The sequence below is a fragment of the Archocentrus centrarchus genome, chromosome 3 (genome assembly GCF_007364275.1).
Source record: "Archocentrus centrarchus isolate MPI-CPG fArcCen1 chromosome 3, fArcCen1, whole genome shotgun sequence".
Lineage (NCBI taxonomy): Eukaryota > Metazoa > Chordata > Actinopteri > Cichliformes > Cichlidae > Archocentrus > Archocentrus centrarchus.
The window spans coordinates 14,727,986-14,745,111 of NC_044348.1; the positions used below are offsets into that span (position 1 = coordinate 14,727,986).

Genomic DNA, 17,126 nt, shown 5'->3' on the forward strand with positions numbered 1-17,126 from the left:
GTAATACAGGATAAAGAGGATAAAGTGGAGTACAGTTTGATTGCAACTGTATTTATTAAAATTTTTACTGGCAGGTTTAACCGTTGTTTAAATATATATATTATCAGTCCTATCCCACATCTTCACAGAGAGGTGGAGAAGCCAGAGAAAGCTGCACAAAAGGCAGTCCCACAGACCAACCACGTCCACATTAACCAGAGCTCATCTCAGCCAGAAAACGTTCACAGGACAGACAGAGGGGAACCTCAGAATAATGGTATCAGACTGGCTCATGGCGACGAGGCGAGGTATGGATTAGAGATCCAGGGGAAAACCAGCCAGACAGCCCCACAGGAGAGAGTAGAGAGACTGTCTCCAGATGCTGTTAATGGTGCTGTCCACAATAATGGACAAAAGACTGTAATCCAAGTGGCTCTGCCACCAGAACAAAATGGCAATCTTGTCTATCAGAGGGGTTTCGTTACACGGGCAGACACTGAGAAGCATGTGCAGAGGAAGAACACATTGGCTCAGGTGGAGCAGTGGGTCAAAGTTCAAAAAGGAGACCCCCCCAAGAGGTCAGTCTGACTTCACACAGTCAGTTTGAATCAATTAACATGTCTTTATAATAGCAGCATGACTAATGACAAAGAATCTTTGAGAGTATGCCTCCCTCTAGTGGCCTTTATGAGGGCTAGTTTATTAGAATGGTTTAAATTTTTTTATTGAATTTCTTTTTTCTTTTATGTAGAGCAATATTTCTCATTGTGGATCTAATATTAAAAAAACAAACAAAAAAAACCCCTTTATACACAGCTGAACAATTTCTTTGATTTTTTTTTTTTTGTCTGTCATAGTGCTCCCCCTGCTGAGTACCACCTCCCTCGGTGGACTCCTCCTTTAAAGCCCAAATCAAGTACAGCAGATGTCACCTATCAGTCATTGCCAAAGTCTCCCCGTCTACCCTGTGGCAGCAGCTCTCCTCCAGCAACATGCAATCTGCCCAGCGACTACAAGTACGCCCACGACCGGCTCAGCCACTTCCGCATGTCCACTGACGAGCGAATGGCCACCAAGGAGGGAATGGTGTGGCAGCTGTATGAATGGCAGCAACGACAGCAGTTTCGTCACGGCAGCCCCACCGCGCCTATTTACACTGGCCCAAACTTCACAGACTCCTCATCTTTCAGAGTTACTGTAGAAATGCCACGTTCCATTTCTGTTCCTCCATCGCCATGTGAAGTCCCACCATCATCCTTCAAACCCCTGTCCCCACGCAGGCCACACACTCCTTCAGACAGACGCACAGTAAGGCCCTTGGACGAACTGGTACCAGGGGACAGCACAAGATCAAGCTCCCCTGGACATATTTGTGCCCATCTTTCTCAGGTAGCACGCTTAGTTCATTAGGTGCTTAATAGTTACTTTTAATACTAAAATACTGTTCAGGATAACATCAGAAATGCACAGAGCAATGTTGCATTCAGTGAATAATAATTTAATATGCATTTTCTTTTAAAAATTTTAATACTTGTCTTTATCTTTATTCACTTCATCTTACATTGTTGTTAAGATCTAACAGGTAATGATTAATGCTGATCTCAGTTCATTTTTTTTTTATATCAGTATCAAAAAATACCATCCAGAGATTAAAATTCATTTTTTATAAGGGGACATTTATTAACTGGATGTTAACTATGATGTGGCATTCACAGTGATGAATGTGACCAATGTAATTTATTCCTTTTAGCAGTGCAAACACATAACACTGCTTGCTCAGTAACATTTGCGATACACAAAACTACTCACTGGGGATGGAAAAATCCAGTCAGCTGAGTCTTTGTTTAAACTGCTGGTCATTTGTCAGCCGGGTGGTGGAAGACAAGATTTAATATAAAATACTGAAAAATTTGGTATGTGGTTGCTGTTGTGCTGAAAAGATTAGGTGGTGTATTGATTAGTCAATCATCAGAAAATGAATGGTGTTTTTTATTTTTTAAATCAGTTACTGGTTTAAGTTCTCTTGCTGCCCCGCCCTGCTTTGTTTTTATCTATATAAACTAAAAGTGTTTTGCCTGGTTGGTCACCAAAATAATTCAGTGACCAATCAACAAAATAAATGTCAGATTAACTGTGAATACTAGTTTTGGTTTCCAGCTAGTGTAATTAATCTATTTAGTCTATCTTAAATGTTGGGAACAGTGCCACTGATGTGGAAAAGAGGAGCGATGGTATGAATGGGGCACCAGTCGGTGTGTTCACACCCCCCCATAGTAAGCTTGGTTGGAGACCTGTCCATAGTGTTGGATGGAAAGATGAAAGTCCCACCCTTTATGAATTTATGTGCAGATACACAGTAATTGGGGCTTAAACACTAGTAATACTGCAAGACAGTAAACAGCAGTGGCCTGTCATTGACATGGGACTGAAGCAAAACTTAATGTTTCACATGTTCTGAGCCAAATGACAAAGGTCTCATTCTCATGGTAGCTTTGGATAGTGGATGTGAGGTATCACAACTTGGTGGATGTTGTGAGGACGCCATGGGAAGATAGCACGAGGAGCATGAGAAGGCCCAGCACACTTTGATGCTCATGTGAATCGTTCGCAGATTCACACAGTCCACACCCAGGCCTATTTCACAGGTGGTGTGAGCATGTGTGAGTAAAAGCTCGCTCCTCTGCCGTTTCCCCCCCCAAACCGTCGTAGCGCTCAGACATCACCGCCACCGCCGCAGGAGACGAAGCCAAGGAGGACGTCCTGTAATCCACACCCTGCTCTGTCTCCCCACCACACCCTCCACATGTGAAAAAAATCTCCCTCCAAACCATCACCACATTTGCCAACACACACAACCCTCATAACCAACCCGTTGGCCTTACACAAGTAAACAAAGTGTTGCAGATGCTCTGTTTCCTCCATCATTCAACCAAGTGTCAGGACTCTAATTACAACCATAAAATACAGTGACGCGCAATTATGGAAAACCCTTTAGAGGATACATTTTTAACAAAGGTAGCCACAGTGACTATGCAAGGGAGCGATGTTTATGGGAACTAAATTTAGTGGGCACTGAACTTAGTTTTGGTGCACCCAGCATCTCTGAGGCTGATAGTGCTCTCTGGCTGGAGTGCACTTAAGTAATAGCGATCTGTATGCTTCTGTGGAATATCATTAAGAAGTGTGTTTTATTAGCAGCTAATCCAATTTGCCCAGGGCTTCTCAGCACCCTATAAACATCTCTACTGTATCTCAAACATCAGCAGCGGTCTCTTTCTTCTGATCTCGCATTTAAATAAAAAACCTATTATACAGCAAAAAAATTGTGGCATGGGAATCTCAAAGGGAATGGCTTACAGTGCTTCTCTTGCTAGTAGCAAACAAATGTTATTTTAAGAAAGCAGGTTTAGTATAATTTATGTGTAGTTAATTAAATCTCTTGTTGTTTGTGTCCTTTTAAGCTTCTGTAGTGGGCCTGGTTTTCGCTAATTCTGTGTGTTAAGCAAAAACGTCAAATTTTTTCCCAAGCCCTGTAGCATCTAAAAACTCAGGGCTCACCTTGTTTCGAATAAGAGTAGGAGTGATGAAAGGGAGAAAGGGATAGATGAAAAAATAAATCTGCTGTGTAGTCAGATTTGTTTTGCAGACTTGGAGGCAATAGTTTAACTTTGATTCGGTGTGAAAAAGGGATCCATATCTCACTTACAACGCACTGTTGAAGATTATTTAGTAAATTAGATATTCTGTTTGATTTCATTCTATATGATCTGCATGAATAAGTCCATGAACTGCATTTCTCCACAGACTTCCCAAATAGAGAGAAGGTCCGTGCCAGCCATGGGCTACATCACACACACTGTCAGTGCTCCCAGCTTGCATGGCAAAACGGTATGATCCTCCATTACTTTAATGTTACCTACTTGGATCAATATTAAAAATGTCTGCTTTATAATATTAAGATGGTGTTGTAATAGTCTAGGAAAATGACTCCAGGTAAGAACAGGAATAACTCCCAAACATAATTAATGGGCTCCTCGGTGACATTGTCGAGATGCAGAATTTGTTTCAGTGTTTTAGTTCCTGACAGCCCTTCTGTTCAGGAGTCACCCTCACATGTCTGCATTTGATACTTTCAGTTATTATTAGGATACGTTGTGCTAAGGGTACATGAATTATCATAAATTCTTGCATGACTTCATGCATGATAAAGCGTAAATTAAATAATTAGTGTATAATTTTGTGAAAATAAAAAAATCTATAAAGAAAATACAATGAAACTATATACAAATATGCAGAAAATAAAATGTATTACACATTAGTAAATTGGATACATACAGAATTTATGCAAAATTGAGGCTGAATAACTTCAGAGTTTGACAAAAGACACAATCAAGGAAGGAAAAAAGCCTCTGAAGATTTCAGACTACACCTGAAATTGTTTAGTGAAAAAAGGAGTAATATTGTAAGTAATTGTGAGTAATTATAATTGTAATAAATCAACACAACACAACCTTATAACGTGAGAAACTGCACTTAATACATCATGATGGCAGCATTTAGAAATCAAGAGAATACACATTCACTCCCATTTTAGCCCATCCCACAAAATACAGACTTCACAATAATAAAAAAGACAAAAATGATAAAAACTCATTAATCAATTAATGCAACACTTTCCTGCCAGAATGCTGTTTTGAACCAATTACTCTTTATTTACAATCATCGAGACTCCTCTGAAAGTGTGTGTTCTATGAATATACCAAAAGTAAGGAAATTTGTGTTTGCTCAATCATTTAATTTGTTGTAACAATACTTTGTGGCAATAAATGTTATACCATTGGAAAGCCTGTTTATTTCCCCTTACAGTAAATGGTGCCACATTTGTAAGGACAATGAATTTGTGGGTTGAGCAGCAGAGTTGAGTATGGGGTTGTGCCCATGAAAAACATCTCTGCTAATGCCAAACAGTTAATTCTGCTATTGAGTCTTGCTTGGTGTCATTTATTGGATTGGATGATTGAAGTCTGCAGAAACGAGACATATTGGCACTGTAACAATTTATTCATTTAACAAACAAGGTCCTTAGTAGCAAGTGGAAGAACCATATGCAGCCACAACAGCCTGGCACATCCTCCTCATGCTGGACACCACTTTGGTCACACACTGCTGTGGGATTGCATCCCATTCTTCAACCAGCATTAGTCAGCCAATGTGGTTGTGTTGGTCACTCTAGCATGAACAGCACGCCCAACCTGATCCCACAAGTGTTCTTACAGGATAGAGTTCAGTCCCAGACTGTGGAGATATGGGAATGCCACTGGTTGCAAAATCTCATCTCAATATCTCTCTGCATTGAGATTACCTCCAATGATGACAAGCCTGACTGTCAGCACCTGACACAACACTGGTTCATCCCTTGAGTTAGATGCCTTGTTAATGCTTGAATGATTCATAGGTCAGTGATTCAACAAACAAAAAAATATTCCTCTGAAAATGGTCAGGCACAAGGACTGGACTAAAAATGAGTGTAAAAGCAGCCAATGTCCCAAGAAAACCCGTGAAAGACCTTCAGAAAGCCAGGAGAACTATTGCTCAAGACCACTTTGAAAAATTTCTGAAGAAATCTGGCTCCTTAGAAGTAAGATATAAAGAAATGAGGGGTGATTCAAGACTTCTGATTGTATATAACAAAAGAAAGGGCAGAAAATTAGAATTTTTACACTATCACACAACATGAAAACACTGATTTCTGGAATATTTTGTCAATGGCAGGGCTCGTGTTAGATAAGGGTGAGCATGAGTTTCTGTTATTTAATGCGAATTCCTCAGTTTTTCATAAATTAATTAATGCTTTTAATGCATGAAGTTATATATGAATAGGTGATAATTCATGTACCCGTCACATAAAGCGTTACATTATTGGAAGCAGCAGTATACTGGCCTCTCTGCCACTTGGCTACTCTAGCTCAGCCACTTTACTGCCCAGATAGTTATCAAATATTTTCTCTCATCCCTCTGTGCTTTCACTGGCCCCTACACCCGGGCTACACTACAGCCAGAGGAGCTGACTCTGCTCCTCATTCAGCTTCGGAGGCACCAGGCCAAGATGGCTGGTGCACATAGCCCCAGCAATGCATTCGCTCACCTACAGCACCACCAGCACAACGGCCTTCTAGGCCCCAGCATGCAGGTCAGGGACCCTCATACTTCCCTAATGCAGCCCACTGCATCCTCTGCCAGTGCATTGTGGTCCCCTGCTCCCCAGCCATTTCCATACATTACTACCCTATCATAATTACAGACTGTGCAGTCTGTTGGTTCTGCTTGGTGTCTTACTTAACTATGTTGACATGAGCTTGTATATATAGCTATACGTTAGTGTCACTCAAGCACCTCTTTTCTAAACTTGACAGAGCCTTGTGCGATTCTGTTTGTAAACAGTCATATGCCATGTTCGAAGCATGTTGCTTGTGGCCTGTGCCTGTATTTTCTGCTTTGCTTTGTTTCACAGATGTATAACTCTACACAACCACAATACGAAAACAATGTCTAATTATCAGCACATGTTTGTATTGACATTTCTGTGTGCTCTGATAAATGTTTAGTTCTGGGTGTTATCATTCTGAAGCAGCCATCGGGCCATAATCTGTATGAGCCTGTGAAGCAAGTACAATGCTGTAAGAGCAGCAAGGACAACTCCACCCAGTTTTTAACCATCCAACCATTCTCTGGCTATCCTCCATGCTTATGAAGAAGTAAAAACTCTCAGTCTGACCGCATGTCATGCACATGCCTGTGTTTCTCAGTTGTGCATAAGGTCATACATGAGACATTAAACCACATCAAAACAATTACTTGATTACTTAATTAGAGTTTGCCTGTAGATAAAAATACAGAGGTAGAAGCGCACTGTAATTGAGACCAAGTTAATTAAAGTTCTGCTAGTAAATCCTGAATGGCAAATAAAGGCCTTAAGTGTCATCTGATCACCCATTATCCTTTGCAGCTTCATTTCAAATGATTTATCTCTCCACTGCTCATTTAAAGGCTGATGATACTTACATACAACTGAAGAAGGACCTGGAGTATCTAGATCTGAAGGTGGGCCCCAACAAAGTAAATGCCACTTTATCCTTTTCATCTTCTTCTCCACCCCTCCTCTCTGGACTACAATCTCGTTCTCCTGTCGCTGCCTCCAACATCTGCCTCCTTGTTTCCCTCTTTTCCCTTCTTTCCTCTGTTCTGTTCTGCGCTGTGCTTTTTGCTCTTTAAGATGGAATTAACATGTCTTTTAACTGTTTTCCAATTATGCAAATGATTAATTTGAGGATAAAAAAAAGCAATTTTTTTGAATCTTGCTCTGATCCTGAAAATTGCCCATTGTAGCTGGCATAAAGTAATAATGATGTTGAAAGGTTGTCATGTTTTCCACTGGATATAGTGGGGTAATGACTGAGCCTCTGATAGTGTTGAAGCTATTCTGAAGGGATTTGAAGTTGAAGTACATGAGCTCCAAATCCCATATGAGTATTAAAAGTAATATCACTGCTGTATTGAAGCAACCTGGTCTCATTTAACTAGAAATTGAGATGTATCCCATCTGCACCCGTACAAAGCATTCTAATTCTTTGGTGTGGTTAACATGGCTCTGCATCAGTATAAATTAAAAAAAAAGGGAGTTGAGTTTTAAAATGTAGGGAAGTCATCTAGTGATGTGCAGTACAGCTAGTAACACAGATTGCTTTCGGGTTTTGAAAAAGAGCCAAAGTATTGGCCCGGTGATCATTTCAGTACACGATGTGTTTGAAATCCCCACGTTATGTTTTGTTGGAATGTGAGGATGATGTGCATACAAAGTGAAATAGACCATTGTACTGTTTTTCAAATGGAATGCCATGCATCCCAGTAAATTATGCAGGATTTTACACATGAATCCCTTCATCCGATCATCCATCGTGTGATAAACACCATTGAGATTTTGAATTGCATGCTTATAAGCACTACTAACTGCACTGAATGTCTGTTTGAAATTAACTTTCTGCTTTTGTTTTACTTGTTAAAGCATAAAAAGATGGCCTAATTAGGCTCATTAGGAAATATGTTGACAATGTGATTATGATACAACAATTTACCTTTTAGGGTGGGTCATGGTTTTATGGTGGTAACTGGAGGAAATGGATGAGAATGTGCAGTGGTGTAAGTTCACCATGGTCTTCAGAAACTCCTGCAGACGCTTAGTGTTGTACTTAATTAAAGCTGGCAGAAGGACAGACTGCAAAAAAACGCAGTCAAAACTTGTTTATTTTTCAGTTGATTTTTGCATAGCAGGTCCTAATTCGTAAGCACCCACGCCTTTTAAACTCAGTGCCCCAAAAATGAAACTGAGACTTTCTTTTGAGAACTCAAAGTTTCCAAAGCCAAGAAGAAATATGCTGGTGATCGCTGTAATAATTTTCCCAGACTTTATGACGATCCCTCCAAAACCACAGAATACATAATAAAACTGTTCTCACAGGCTGTGCTGTACCCCCACAAGCCTACTAATTGACCATGACATGTAAAATAAGTGGAATGTACCTTTAACTGAGTCTTCCATTTGCTCTGGTCCATACTGCTGTGCACTGTGTGCTGATCCTAATGTGGGTGACTTATGAATAATCAATGTTTCAGCTCCATGGATTACTAACTCTGACAGATAAGCTGACAAATCTCTGCATTGTTATCTCGTGATCCTCTGGATAGGATGCACAGACTGGCAGTTGTTAAATACAGTATACTATTAGACTGATATCAAAAATACAACAGAACTAATGAAGAGTAATATCAGTCTCTGTAATAACTTACAGCAGCAAGTATTTTTTTTTAAAAAGAATGAAAGGAAAAATATCAGTTACACTATAGAAACAAGGGATACAGTTAGAGCCTCATTTTTTAGTAATTTTGCCTCTGTGCATGACCACAGTGGACTTTAAATCAAACAATAAAGATGTGACTGAAATGCAGACTTTCAGGAGGCGTGGTCCCCATTTTTCAGAGGCTCAAAAGTAACTGGACAGATTAACATAATTTTCATATATAAGAATTGTTTTTAATACTTGGTCAGGTGAGGCCTGTTCCTTATTATTCCATGACAAATTAAGCTGACAAAATATCAAGAGTTGATTCCAAGTGTTGAATGGGGTCTGTACACTAGTATTCTCAATTTAGGGTCCAAATAAGTTGTTGTTGCAGTTATAGGAGGCCATCATTAGGCTGGAAAAAAACAAACTAAACCTGTCACAGAGAAAAAACAAAAAACTTTAGGTGTTGCCAAATCAACACTCTGGTACATTCCCAAAAAGAAGGAACACCAAAAAGCTTGAAAGACACATTCACAACATCTAGCCAAGTTAAAAACACTCTCGAGGAGGTAAGTATATCATTGTCAATCAAGAGATACCTTCATGAATGTAAATGTGGAGGTTTATTACACTGGTTACACACAAGAAAAGGAAGGGCAGATTAGAATTTGTCTAAAAGACCCTGTACAATTCTGGGGGTGGGGGTTGGGATCCTTTGTAATCATACCACATGATCTGCCAAAAATGGCAGAGGCAGTGTCATGGCATGGATATGTATGGTTGCCAGTGGAGCCGGGTCACTAGTTCTTGTGACAGAAGAAGCAGAATGAATTTCGAAGTGTACAGGGCTATACTCTCTGCTCAGATTCAGCCGATCAGGCGGAGGGTCACAGTACAGATGGATAACACAAAGGAAAAGAAATGGGATATACTTAAATGGTCAAGCCTCTCGGCCTATGGCAGCTGGGATAGGCTCCAGCCCTGCCGCAAACCTGAAACGGATAAGTGGAAGAAGATGGATGGATGGATGGATGGATGGATGGATGGTCAAGCCAGTCACCTGATCTCAACCCAGCTGACCATGCTTTTCAGTTACTGAAGACAAAACTGAAGGCAGCAACTGAAGGCTGCTATATATTTAAAATGTCCAATACTTCCAAGCCTCTGAAAATATAGGACTGTGTATAAAAAAGGGCTGTAATTCTTTAACAATTAATGCTAAGTTTTTGTAAAGCTGAAAGTCTGCACTTCAGTCAAATACTGATTGTTTGATTCAAAAACCACTGTGGTGACGTACAGAGCCAAAATGGCAAAACTTGTTACTGTCCCAAAAAGTATGGACATAACTGTTCAATAGGAATATGTGCTCCCAACAATAATTATTTAATTATTTTTATTATTCTGGTTTAATGGTGCTACAAGCGTGTTACAGAAATTTTACACATCTCAAACACACTCTCCATAATCTTTAGAGCTTATCCAAGTATAAACAGCTTATTTTAAAATTTCCCTTCTTTATCATGGTAATGGTAAGCATATACATTTTTCAGATGATTAGACTGTTTTTTTCTCTTTAGCCTCTGTGCTACAGCACATTCAGGTTGTAATAAAAAAAAAAATCAATGCTATATTAAAGTGTTAATTGTTATCTGTAATTTGAGTCATTTAGGGTAATTTTTGGTAATATTATGTGTGGGAAATAGTCCTTAACACATAATGATACCTTTGAAAGTATTCAAAAATAATTGGATACTTGACTTCTAAATGTTTCTTGAGCTCACAGTTGATTGAGAGTTGAGAGATACCATTTAGACTGCCGTGGAGATATGAGGAGTAAACAGGTGGCTGTTCAGGTGAAGAAGATAACAGTGATCATAATGGTTAACAAAAAAACTTACCATAATAAGCATCCTGTAAATAGCAGCATATGAGCTTTATGTTTTTTTCCAAACACAAAGCTGTAGAAACTCTTATCTATAAATGTTAAACTTAAGCTATAACACGTTTTTTTTTTAATTTTATTTTCCTCCTTATTTAATTCAGCTTCACTTGTGCATCAGAAATCAACTAGAAATATTAAAATAAAGGTATTCACATTTTTCACTGCAGATGTTAAATATTGTTAAATATTTTATTTTGTGTTATTATCCATTTTAGGTCACTGGACGTGACAGTTTAAAAAAAGACAGAGCATCGAGGCCTGTGAAAATAGCAGAAAGTGATGCTGATGTAAGTAAATCATTCTGTTCCCAGGATTTACAAAAACAGTCAGATAAGCACCCTGTTTATCCTTCTCTTCTTCACTTCTGACAATCCACTACAGAGAAGCAGCTGACTTTAGTCTGACTTTACTGTGTGTTTTAGTGTGGTTTGTCTGCGTGTGTGTTCTTAAGTTGTGGTAAACAGAGGCTGCAAAGGGAAGGGAACGTATTTGCGTTGCAACACTGTGGGGACACCCATCCACGCTGCACAGTGAGGGCCTGAGAGTATCGACCACAGCTTTTATTTTCCTCCCTGCAATTTAAAGGGAAAAATACATGTAATGGGAGTTTTAGATGTTGAGCTGTTAAATTTTTCAGTTTGATTTCCCAGATTCTGCTTTTCTCATTCTTTGTTTTCTGCTGAATAGAGGTAAATAAGATGGATGTCCTGGCTTTTCATCATTAGCATTGTTCCACTTTAACAATTTATAAGAAATTGCCAGTAAATTTGTCTGAACAATGAATATTTCATGCAATTAAAAACAACAATATATGGCAGCGAAAAATAAAAACAGCTTAATTATTAATTGAACAGAATAATAAATAGATCTGAGAAGAAAAAAAAAACAGTTTTAGAAAGACTGTGAGCTAGGCAGTCTTATGTTGTTTTCATAAACACATAACCCATTTCTGGGAAAACAAATCTGTCACTCTCAGTAAACACGGCTTTCTCCAAAAGTGAATTGAAAATATGGATTCTTGATTATGATTACTCATAATGGGTATTACCAGATCTCACCCCCCAAACAAGATAGTATAGAGCCTTTTGATATCTGGCACTGCACGGATGAGAGGAATTCCTCTGAGCTTTGTACACAGATGAGCCTTATTGACAGGCTGAGAAGACTACAGTAGACGATCAATTTGTGTTATCTGGGTGTATTGTAGAACAGAGTTGAACAAAGACAAGAACGGGAGTGTTTACCCGTGTTGTGAAGCCGGGTAAAGAAGCCGTGTCTAAAAATCCCAGCCATTGTTTTATCTCTTTATTTTCTGCTGCTTTATGTCAACACTCTGCGGTATTATCAGAAGCGATAGGAAGGACATGGATGTTATCCCGAGGTTTCCCGCAATCTTACTATTTCAGTATGTTTTTCCTTCAGGTGAAATTAAGTCGACTGTGTGAGCAAGACAAGATTCTACAGGAGCTAGAGGCCAGGATACGCACTCTGAAAGAGGACAAGGTTTTAGTTGTATATACCTTTTTGAACAGCATTTAAATGCGCACGTCAGCGTGTGTTGTTGTGTGGTCTGTGAAGGCTACTTGTGTTTGTGACTGCGTCTTTCATCTCCCGCTATAGGACAAGTTGGAGTCTGTGCTGGATGTTTCCCACCAGCAGATGGAGGAGTACAAAGATCAGCCGGCTCATGCTGAGAAAATTGCATATCAGCAGAAATTACTACAAGAGGATGTGGTCCATATCAGGGCAGAAATATCTCAAGTCTCCACAGTAAGACCCAAAATTCACAAGTTCATTCTGATTGCAGCAAACACTACAGCCTCCTTCTTCAGTAAAATCGACATACAGTACTGTGCAAAAGTCTTGAACAACCACTTATTTCTTTATTTGTTGAAATGTGCAGACATACATGGCAGTACAGGATATAAGGCAGAAACAGAGTTTGTACAATTCTGATGAGCTTGAAAGTCAATATTTGGTGTGACCACCTTTATTCTTCAGCACAGCCTGAACCCTCTGAGGCAGCTTTCTTGTAATTTCTTTAAGCGGTCTTCAGGAATAGCTCTCCAGGCTTCTTGAAGGATGTTCAAAGCTCTTCTTTGGATGTTGGCTGCCTTTTGTTCTGTTCTCTGTCAAGATGATCCCACACTGCTTCAGTAATGCTGAGGTCCGGGCTCTGGGGAAGCCAATCCACGACTGTTTGTGTTCCATTGTGGGTTATTTTTTTTCTATCCAGGTATGCTTTTATTGCATTGGCAGTCTGTTTGGGATCATGGTCATGCTAAAAACCATTGCCAATCAGATACTTTCCAGATGGTACAGATGGACAGATCCTCCACCGTGTTTTACAGATGGTTGCAGACACTCTGTATTGTACCTGTCTCCTGACCTCTGCCTTAAATGTGGAAGATGATTTAAACAAAAAAAAATAAATTAATTAATTTTGGACTCATCACTCTATATTTTATACTGACTGTTGCCACTGATTTTCAGCTCAGTTATTGTGTAGCCTTTTCTCGATGTTTCCCTTTCTTAAGAATGGCTTCTTGGGCGCCCGGGTAGCTTAGTGGTCAAGCTAGCGACCACATCCGTATGCCACGCGTTGCGGTGCGGGCGGCGAGGGTTCGAGTTTCGGCCTGTCGCCAATTTTGCCCGCATGTCTTCCCCTGTATCTTCCCCCCATTTCCTGTCTCTCTCCACTGCTAACAAAAGCCGCTGTGGCCAAAAAAACGCAAAAAAAAAAAAAGAATGGCTTCTTGAGAGCCACCCTTCCATTGAGACCACTTCTGATGAGGCTTCAGCAAACAGCTGATGGATCAGCTGAAGGGCTGTGCATCTCTCAAGTGTGAGGTCTTTGCAGATCTTCATTCTGTTTCTTAGAGGCATGTGTTTCAGATACTGTTCATCTGCTACAGTTTTTCAGGCCTGCCACTTCTTCTTTTGTTCTCTACTTGTAAAGTTTCCAAAAATTTTTTCAGGACACACTGCACACTGTGCCGTGTTTTCAGGTAGTAGCTCTATAGGAATCACCTAGATGGTGCAAAAATACTATTTTATGCCTGTCAAACTGTGTTATCTTTGGCATTTTTCATAGATTCAACTAAAGAATCATATGTTTTTGTGACAGGCTGCTAGTAACAAAAAGCCCACAGAAAGAATTTTAAATTGGTTCTTTGCTAAGTTGTCTGGTATGTATAGACACACCACTGGTTCACCCCTTGAGTTAGGGGGCTTTTTATGCTTGAATGATTCATGGGTCAGTGTTAACTGGCCTAAAGAGCAAAAAACATTCTTTGAAAACAGTCAGAACTGGACTGAAAATAAGTGAAAAAGCAGCCAACTCGAGACTTTTTGCACCGTACTGTATATAGTGGGTCATTGTCTCCACGCAGTTTAAGTTTTGACAGGTAAGGTACTCTTAATCAAGACTCTTACAGTAAGTACATGCCCCTACATGAAATATGTTTTATTGGTTGAAAACAAGCTGTTCACCGCTATTTTTAGTTGTTCCTTTTTTATGGTTTCTGCAACTGGCACAATGTTTCAGGATGACTGTCACTATCAAAATGAGTGCTTAGGGACAAACCTGCAGCCACAAAGAAACTCATGAGCACATTTCTCAGCCACTCAGAAAAAAACCTCTTTGGTCAAAATGTTCAGTGATATTCAAAATATTTAGTGCTGAAATGAGAATTACGGGTTTCAAAAGAACATTTACAAATAAACCGCAAGATTACATGAAAGCAAACAAGTGTATCTTTAGCTTAAGGTTTTTAGTTGTAGTCAAATTCTGTCAATGCGTACTGTAATTTTTAAAAAAAAAATCTTTTCAAATGATAAATCATCACTAAGTGACTCAAACACCTGCCCTGTACTACTCTTAACTGCAAATCTCGACAGCACCACTAAAACAGCTTTGGGTTCATAAACTAAGTACAGTACATGAACACAATTTCTTTTTATAACACAGAGTGTGATATGTTTTGTTCTTTAGGAGATGGAGAATGCATGGAATGAGTACAGCCGGCTGGAGAAAGATGTGGACTGGCTGAAGTCAGCCCTGCAGGGACAGATGAACCGCTGTGATCTTTCTCAGGTCTGTGGCTCAGTGATCTCCAATAACTCACACAAGCAGTCTCTCACTTCCATGGATGGGTGTGAGTGGGAATGAGCTACAGACTACTGATGTTGTATGCACAGACAAAGCAAAGGGTCAGGCATCAGATTCAAATTAAAACCTGTAAAATCTGAAAACGTGTCTTCATGCACCTGTGTGTGTGCGTGCGTGCGTGCGTGCTTCTGTGTTTCTCTGCAAGCAGCAAGAGAAGGTCCAGATCAGAAAGGAGCTTTGGAGGATTGAGGATGTTATTGCAGGCCTCAGCAACAGTAAAGCCAACTACAAAGTCACCATCTCCTCTGTTACCAACCCAGGTGAGGCAAACGCTACCTGGAGGTTCCATGTGTACAAAGCAAATCACATTTGCTGACTGCAGGCCTCTGTGTAAACCATGTGACCATCCAACTGTACTTCTCATTATAGCTTGTAGTTATGCTTTTGTTACCAATGTCCTGAATATGTCCTATAGAAAACAAAAAAATGCTGTCTTTACAGCGCGCGCACATTTGTGTGTGTGTGTGTGTGTATTGTTGTCACGTGTTCATGTACATCATATTCCCCAGAGAGGAAATTTGTGCCTTCGGTGTCAGTGTCATCAGTGCCTTCTCTGTCTGGGAGTGCGTCTGCTATGGAGATGAGATTGTCCCAGCAGCAGCAGCACAGCCCCCACCTCAGCCCCAGTAGCCACACCCCCACCATTTGCTCTAGTCCCAGCCTGCAGCCATTACACCACTCTACAGCCATCATCAGTGGGCCTAAATGGGTGAGTCAGTAAACTTAGGCTAGTTTCTGCAGGTTTGTTGAATTATATACAGTTTGCAATTGTGTGTTCAGCTTTGATTGATTAAGAATAATTCAGTCTCTATGTTTCTTCCCCATTTTTCGCTAGTTAGAGTGGTCGCAACAACCCATTATTTTCCTTTGAAATTTGTCTGTTTACTCCTATTGATAAATTTATTGAATAAAATGTCAGAAAATAGTGAGAAATGCACACCACACTTTATAAAGTCAAGACAAGAAAAAAGTTGAGAAGATTCGACTGACATGCAGTAAATACCTCTAGCTGGAATCGAACAAGGAAAAATGTAGTTATGGGCTGTAACCTTTCACCGGGTTAGAGGACCCTCATGGTTCTGTGTTTTTTATTAGTTTGCAGGGTCACCTCACAGCAAGAAGGCCCCCTGCCTGAGGTCTTCCATGCAAACAAAATTTATTTGGGGCAGAGAAGTGGTAATGTCCTCTAACATCTGCTTAACTTTTCAAATTGTGTGACACTAATGTACAAAAGTAAGACTGGGACCCCAATGCAGTGCCATTATAAAATAACTTTGTAAATATGCTACATGTGCATTCTAAAAATGTTGCATTTGATAATCTAATCTAATAACATTACCCTAACTTTGCATGACATCATAGGTATGTCCAGCAGTGTTACTGCAATTTTGCAGAAAAGTTGTGCGTGTGGTCGGGCTATTCTCCAATCCCAGAATAATTTGGGAAATGTTGCAGCTTACTAATTATGACCATATTCAACCTGTGCATTGCAGTTTACATGTGAAGACCATGTGTTCTTCCCCCTGTGTGGATTTGGTCAGAGGTCCCTGGTTTCCTACCATAATCCAAAGAAATTATAATTTTTGAATGGGTGCCCTATGTCCAAGGTGTACTGCACCCCTCACCCCATGTCAGCTGGAATAAGCTCCAGCGATTCTAGTTGGATAAGCGGTTACAAAAGTGGATGGATTATTGCTCTGAAAAATTATCAATGTGCGTTTAAAAGTTTAAACAATTTGGACATTTGTTATTGGTATTTTTCATTCATTTATAGCCTGAACTGTTTATACCCATGTTTGATAGAAGTTCTAGTGTAACAACATAGGTATGACTGTATAAGGCTCCATATTCTGTAGTGCTACTGGTTCAGGAAACCTTCCATTCATTTTGTTAATCGTATTTCAGGGTCGTTGCAGGGCTGGAGCCTTTTTTCAGTTGTTATAAGTAGTTCACATTTATTGTTTGCGCAGAATGAGGAAGACGTGCCTCCCAGACCTCCTCTACCTCAGCTCTACAGTCCTGATGAGCATCCCCCTGCTGTGCCTCCCTTGCCCCGGGAGACAACAGTTATCAGACACACCTCTGTACGTGGCCTCAAACGACAGTCAGACGAACGTAAAAGGGACCGAGAGACTGGCCAGTACACAAACGGGGACGGGAAGGTACACAGAGCATGCATGTACTGCTATGTTTG

The 17,126-nt window shown here is 40.0% G+C and overlaps 1 protein-coding gene across 1 annotated transcript in view; it reads left to right on the top strand.

The window, feature by feature from the left end:
• The window catches only part of plekha7b (pleckstrin homology domain containing, family A member 7b), an 84,258-nt gene that overhangs the window by 58,858 nt on the left and 8,274 nt on the right, over positions 1-17,126 (top strand). Inside the window, exons 10-21 of the mRNA XM_030726462.1 lie at positions 129-557; positions 837-1,368; positions 3,784-3,867; positions 6,035-6,169; positions 7,027-7,080; positions 10,977-11,048; positions 12,184-12,264; positions 12,382-12,531; positions 14,756-14,857; positions 15,081-15,192; positions 15,442-15,641; positions 16,903-17,094. Of these exons, the coding sequence (XP_030582322.1) occupies positions 129-557; positions 837-1,368; positions 3,784-3,867; positions 6,035-6,169; positions 7,027-7,080; positions 10,977-11,048; positions 12,184-12,264; positions 12,382-12,531; positions 14,756-14,857; positions 15,081-15,192; positions 15,442-15,641; positions 16,903-17,094 (2,143 nt within the window). The remainder of the gene's footprint in view (positions 1-128; positions 558-836; positions 1,369-3,783; positions 3,868-6,034; positions 6,170-7,026; positions 7,081-10,976; positions 11,049-12,183; positions 12,265-12,381; positions 12,532-14,755; positions 14,858-15,080; positions 15,193-15,441; positions 15,642-16,902; positions 17,095-17,126) is intronic.